Raw genomic sequence first — 6,866 nt, 5'->3', positions numbered from 1 at the left:
AAACTTCCATTGTGCATTTCATTTCATGACTTAAGAGTCCTGTGAGATTTATAAGTATAACGAGAAGCAGCGGGTTCGCTCGACTCTAAGTAAGGGTCGGGTGCCCATCATGACCTACCAGGATTGGGGTGTGACAATTTTATTGTGTTAATCACATAATAAAAGATTTAACATTATTTGGATTAATTGCATTGCTTTAGATTTCATTCAAACAAATTCAACTGGTTTTCCTAATAAATAGATTTCAGGCTAAACAATCACATGAATCCTTATATATTTGTAAACTGGTATAGACTACCTTAAACAGACAAAAATAAATATTTACGCACTATGTTAAACTTTAGACAAAGTTTATAATTTCTAACACAGATTTTTGCAATTTCAATCGCGTATTTAAGTTGATTATGATCAATACAAAACTTTGATTTTGTTTTATAAACTTCCGTTGTACCTTAAATAAGAGGTAGAAACTTATATGATTTGGTAATTGGCCACCATAGTCATTCAACTTTGTTTTCTCTTCCAAAAGTCACTTAACTTTGGATAAGTGCTCTATAGTCACTCAACTTTGTTTTGTCTTCCAAAAGTCACTGAACTTTGGATAAGTGACCTCTATAGTCACTTAACTTTGGTAATTGGCATCCATAGCCATTTTGGCCGAAAATACTTTTTGGCTGAAAATATAATTTCCGGTGCATATTTAATGACAATTATAATTTATTTTTAAAAATATCTGAAAAAGTTAAAATCAATAATTAATTTTATTTATTTAGGATTCAATTTATCATAATTACTGCATATAATACTAAAATTTAGGATATTATTCATCATTAATACATAAAAATAATGAACTTAGGCAATATATCTCAAGTAATATAGCAAGATGTCGATGAAAAAGTCCAGGAAGTGTTAAGATAATGTCATGATTTTGTTTTTAATTTGTTAGACAATATATTATCTTCCCGATTCTCCACCAACACCAAGCCATTACATGAGCCAATAACTCTCTGCCACTTGTTATCTGACAAATTAAGCTTTCTTGAAATTGCATCAGTTGGATTATGGGGGTCGTGGTTAAAAGTGACGGTGTGAAGAGAGCGAGAAATATGAGAGATAAAAATGAGCTTAACTTGTTCATATTTGTGGGAATGAAAAGTGAGGTGAGCTTTGATGAATTTTGAGTCTCAAAGAAAAGAGCACCGCTGCGTTGATACGCACCTGAATTGACCTATGAATTCTGTAATATTAATTGTGATATATTGTCTAAGTTCATTAGTTTTATCTATTAATGATGAATAATATCCTAAACTTTAGTATTATATGCAGTAGTTATGATAAATTGAATCCTAAATAAATAAATTTAATTATTGATTGGAATTTTTTGAGATATTTTTTAAAAATAAATTATAACTGCCACGTCGTTAAATATGTACCGGAAATTATATTTTCGGCTAAAATGACTATGGAGGCCAATTATCAAAGTTGAGTGACTATACAGACCACTTACCCAAAGTTGAGTGACTGTAGAAGTCGCTTACCTAAAGTTGAATGACATTTGAAAGACAAAACAAATTTGAATGACTATAATGACCAATTACCCAAAGTTGAGTGATCATATAAGCTTCCCCTTAATGCTTTTCCTCATAAAAGGTGAATCGAGGTGGATCAGATGAGCAAGGGCACTAATCCCAGTCTCAGGAGCGGTTCAATATACCAGAGGGCCTAAAGCCAATTTTTTAGAAAAGGCCTTAAATAATTTTTATGAAATATTTCATGTAATTTATTTGAAATTTCTCCTCATAACTTCTTAAAATGCAAACTAGTTGATTTATTTTTAAAAACATTTTTTTAATTGACAATATATAGTCAATTTGTTTAATCTTTTTTTTGAGATATTATTAATATTAGGTAAGACTTTATTGATTTTAGTTAAAAAAAAAAAGAATTTCCCACTAAGGAAACTAATACAAAAATATTTAAAACTATTCTATAAGCAATATAAATATTATTAAAAAGAATTAGCACTTCTTAAGTGTGCTAATTAAAGTACTTTTTACTCGTACATATAGCATTTTTATTCTAGAAATAAGCTGAAACCAATAATAGTATAACGATTATTATTTCAAGAAATATTCAAGGTTAAGAGAATGAATTCTAACTATTACTAATTCAATTAGCTTGAAAAAAGTTTACAAAGGCACTCAAAGATTTATAGAAAAGATATGTACGAATTAAGCCAATGTAATAAAGAATATTAATTCAAGTGGAGTGAATTAGCATACGGTAGTAGAAAATAACTGCAAGTTTAATCGCTTCGCCATTTTCAATTGTATTTATTTCAACCTGACAAAAATTTCTTACAGATATCTCATTTATCTCTAATCATGTACTCCATAAGTATTTGGATGAGCAACTTTGGAGGCCTTCATGCCTCAGTGACCTTGGGGTAGAGCCGGCACTGCCCAGTCTAGTGGTCACACCACAAACTAATATTTAAATATTTAAAAATATTATTTCGTAAATGAAATCTGTGAAGCACTAACAAATTAGCTAATTGGATAAATGTTGTATTTGTATTTAAAAAATCATGAAATATTTACAAATTATTAATTTAAAATTCAGTAGTAAAAATCTTGAATTCATAAGCTTCAAATTCTTATTTGCCTCCGGATAAATTTAATTTTCAAACTAGCATTCAGTCTTGCGTGGTATTTTTGTTTGTTACTTTGGAATAGAGTTATATTACCTGCTCTGGCGGCAATTTAAATCTAATAGCTGACGATGATATAAAGACAAAAAGTATTTATCATCATATAGTATAAAAATTAAAAATTACTACACTTGATAAATATATGGCTTTGGAAGGAAGTGATAAACCCAAACTTAACGGAATCTATAGGTCTGGATTTGGCTGTTAGTTTTCATCGAGACATTAATATGGCCTCAACAGCATTAAGTGAGAGAATCATGGAGTCAACTCCGGAAAAATTGAACTTTGCAAAATCTTTGTTAGTTCCAAGTGTTCAAGAACTTGCCAAAGGGCACCTTGCAAATATACCGGCCAGGTATGTCCACTCAGAACAAGAATCTCCGGCCATATGTGCTGGAGCATCGGTTCCTGCAGTCCCCGTTATCGATCTTCAAAAGTTGATATCAGGGGATTCCATGAATTCTGAGCTTCAAAAGCTTCACTCTGCTTGTCAAGAATGGGGTTTCTTCCAGGTTTGATTTTCTTCATAATTTGTTTAATTATGGGTGTGTTTGGTACGAACGAAGTTTTTTGCATAAAAAATTGTTTTCTTGAAAAGCTATTTTAATAAAAGTACTTCTCAAAATAAGCCAGTTTTAAGAAATTTTAGCTAAACAGACTCTTTAAGATTCTTAACCTAATATTTCATCTATTTAATTAGTTCAAATTAAACATCCAAGACATGTTAAAACTTGGACCGTAATACTTATTTTCAGCTTTTCCTTTTTCCAAAAAAAGGGACTTTTTTTTTTGATATACTTTATTGATAATAAAAAAGAAGTGCATCAGAAAGTTGCATAGTAGCAAGCCTCACCTGCCTGAATGGAACAGGCTCCATTCATTACATGCTTGGTAGGACTTCCAAATAAGCTCACAAAAGAATCACTGGAACAGGCTCCATGCATAGTTAGCAAGCCTCACCTATGTACATATGATCCATCAAGGGACATCAAAAGTATATAAGCTATCTAGTTTCCTATTCCTTTGAATGGTTTTGTTATTACATCTTCTCCCGAAGGAAGGGAATTGATATTTGTCTCTGTAGTACTCCCCTCTAGCTTCCAAAGGTAACTGTTGAGGAGTGTTGAACCAAACAGGGATCGGATCGGACATTCAACTCCATAATTAGCAAGCGTGTCGGCATCCCAAAAAAGGGACTTATAGTTAACTTCTTAGGATTAAGCATAATATCACAATAATGGAATCTAAAATGCATAATCCTTCTGATATTGCGTACGAGTATTGGTTTATTAAAATTACTCTTTGTTTTCTGGTAGAGCTAGCTTTGTAATTGTGAAAAGGTTGTAGAATTTGCTACCAAATTGTTGAATATTGTTAGGTTATAAACCACGGAGTGACATCTTCGTTACTGGAGGACTTCAAGAGAGAGGTTATAGAATTGTTCAGTCTTCCAATGGAAGAAAAGAAAAAGTTATGGCAACAGGAAGACAGTCTTGAAGGTTTCGGGCAGGCATTCGTTGTATCGGAGGAGCAGAAGCTTGATTGGAGTGACATGTTTGGCATATTTACTCTTCCTCCGCATATCCGCAAAGCAGATTTGTTTCAGAAGTTGCCTTCAAACCTCAGGTACCTATCTCCGTACTATCTCTACGAACATGGTTAACTCCCCGCCCCCACAAAAAAAAAAAACATTATATTGCTCTATTCAAGAGTTCATTGCATAAACAATCACTGAATTATTGGGAATAGGTCAATAAAGTCGCTTTTCTTTTTTTGTATCAGAAAAGTCGAGCAACTTTGTTTACCTATTTGTACAAGTTCACTGACTTTTAACGAACTCCTCTATCCAACGATATTAATGAGTTCTTAGAGAAATATAGGAGGAATAATTATGAATATTGAGATTAACCAGAACTTGTTACTATACTTTTTGTTAAAACTTATATTTCTAACTTGTGCCTTGAGCTTCGCTCTTCTCATCTCTTAATATATATGTCTGTGTGAAATAATTGGATAGTTTTGAACTGCAGGGACACCATGGAAGCATACTGCAAAGAGATCAAGAGCCTAGCGATGATCATCCTAAGTCAATTGGCAAAGGCTTTAAGGATGGATGAAAAGGAAATGCGAGATCTATTCAGTGATGGGATGCAGTCAATGAGGATGAATTGTTATCCTCCTTGCCCTGAACCAGACAGGGCAATTGGCTTAAGCCCTCATTCTGATGCTGATGCCCTCACCATCCTTCTCCAGCTTAATGAAACTGAAGGTCTCCAAGTCCGGAAAGACGATATTTGGGTGCCTATAAAGCCCCTCCCAAATGCTTTGATTGTGAATATCGGCGATATGATGGAGGTAAATAACAGCTTTTCACGGAGTAACTTATTTCTCAAAGGGTGGCGACGTAGTGAATATTTGGTTTTGTTCACACTGTCATCATGCTTCACATATTAGACACTTCTGAATTTTCTTGAAAGGACACACCCTTTCTCTGCAAAAATGAAGATGCTCGGAGGGAGGGAGAAGCAGGACAGTCATAATATTTCCAGTGACTTAATTTGTTAGATAATATGGCTAATCCGGTTAATTAAAACTTTCTTGTTTAGAACTAATTGGATGTTATATGATCCTTCTTTTTTTTTTTTCTGTAAATTCTGTGTACGTAAATATGTTACTATTTGACTTTGGCAGATTGTGAGCAATGGTGTCTATAGGAGCATTGAGCACAGAGTAATTGTAAACTCGAACGAAGAGAGGCTCTCTGTTGCAACATTCTATAACATCAACCTTGACTCCGAATTAGGACCTGCACACAGCCTCATTGGACCACATAATCCCGCCATTTTCCGAAGAGTTCCTGTGCGAAAATATTTACAGGACTTTTTTTCCCGGAAACTTGATGGAAAATCGTACGTTGATTTCATGAAGATAGAGACAAGGGATGACAAACCCTGCGTAGCATTTGATACGTAAGTTACTCTGGTTGATGTAATTTGGAGTTTCCTGTTTGATACTATAAACAAGAAAAACAGAGTACTCTTCATTTCATTATATATGACGGTTTTTATTTGTTATGGAGTAAAATGTTGAGTTGTTGTATTATATTGGTTTAGACATTATATTTTTCAGGTTGCACATCATACGTTGCCTCGTGTTGGGTCTATCTTGTTTTAAGTATGCTCTCAGAGTCTCGGAAATTTTCACAAAATTATTTTGTGATAACTGTTGTGTGACGGTAACAACCGAGGGTCTTTCGGAAACAGCCGTCCTACCTTTCAAGGTGGGGGTTAGGTCTGCGTACACTCTACCTTCCCCAAACCCCACATATTGAGATTATACTGGGCTTGTTGTTGTTGTTGTGTGACGGTAGGGAGTCGCTTGGTGCCCTATTTGCATGTTATGTGATGGTACAACGTCACCTAATATTCCATTACATGTTTTAAGTAATTCATTACGTCATGATTCAGTCGAGAGTTCATCTGGCAAACATCAGACTCATATCACAATTTTGGATCGTGACAAATTATATAATTAATTAGTTAAGGTATTGAGAAAGTTTGTTTGGGGAATTCAACTCTCGGATAAAAGGATAACTCACAGAATGGTGACGCTTCGAGATTCAAGGGATCTTATTTGATCCCATTAAATTATCATGATCTCCGTCCAGTAATCATATCATGATATTATTATAAAAGTGGAAAGTTCCTAAGTTGAAAGTTGAATTACCAAAATATTCATAAAATGTTGAACGACCTTTTTACCCTTCAACCAATCATTATTCCTATAATATTTTTGTACCAAAATGTAAATGTACATTCTAATAAGTATTATCTTAAAATAAATATTGTACAATAAATCAACCAAGTGCGTTAGCTAATGATAAAGTTATACTATGTACCATAAATAAATATGGTAAATGAGAAGACACCAGCATGGATCAGCCAAGCACTTACAACAGTGCATTCAATATCTTGGAATAGCTTCATCTTCCAAAACTTCTGCAAAAGTATAATTTCTCTTTGTTGCTAAGAATATGGAGGATTTGAAGAGTTATTTATTATATATAAAAATTCATTTGACTAATTTAATACATGATTGTATTTATGTAGTAAAAATCCAATTTGTTTTTTCTTTGGTAATAATAATAATTATTATT

The 6,866-nt window shown here is 33.3% G+C and overlaps 1 protein-coding gene across 1 annotated transcript; it reads left to right on the top strand.

The window, feature by feature from the left end:
- Positions 1–2,843: 2,843 nt before the first annotated feature.
- On the top strand, positions 2,844–5,812 carry LOC132621119 (protein SRG1-like). Its single transcript, XM_060335271.1, has 4 exons — positions 2,844–3,222; positions 4,089–4,336; positions 4,741–5,065; positions 5,402–5,812. Exons 1-4 carry the CDS (start codon positions 2,938–2,940, stop codon positions 5,681–5,683), a joined length of 1,140 nt encoding a protein of 379 aa, XP_060191254.1. The 5' UTR covers positions 2,844–2,937; the 3' UTR covers positions 5,684–5,812.
- The last annotated feature ends 1,054 nt before the right edge of the window (positions 5,813–6,866 follow it).

Source organism: Lycium barbarum, chromosome 12 (genome assembly GCF_019175385.1).
Source record: "Lycium barbarum isolate Lr01 chromosome 12, ASM1917538v2, whole genome shotgun sequence".
NCBI lineage: Eukaryota > Viridiplantae > Streptophyta > Magnoliopsida > Solanales > Solanaceae > Lycium > Lycium barbarum.
The sequence above is the reverse complement of the archived record's forward strand: the minus strand, read 5'-3'. Positions and strand labels throughout refer to the sequence as shown.

What these genes read in the sequence shown, in the direction of transcription:
- LOC132621119 (XM_060335271.1), top strand. Translation starts at nt 2,938, where the DNA reads ATGGCCTCAACAGCATTAAGTGAGAGAATCATGGAGTCAACTCCGGAA. An exon ending in AAGTTGCCTTCAAACCTCAG is followed by an intron (nt 4,337 to 4,740) that starts GTACCTATCTCC and finishes TTTGAACTGCAG; the next exon opens with GGACACCATGGAAGCATACT. An exon ending in ATATCGGCGATATGATGGAG is followed by an intron (nt 5,066 to 5,401) that starts GTAAATAACAGC and finishes TGACTTTGGCAG; the next exon opens with ATTGTGAGCAATGGTGTCTA.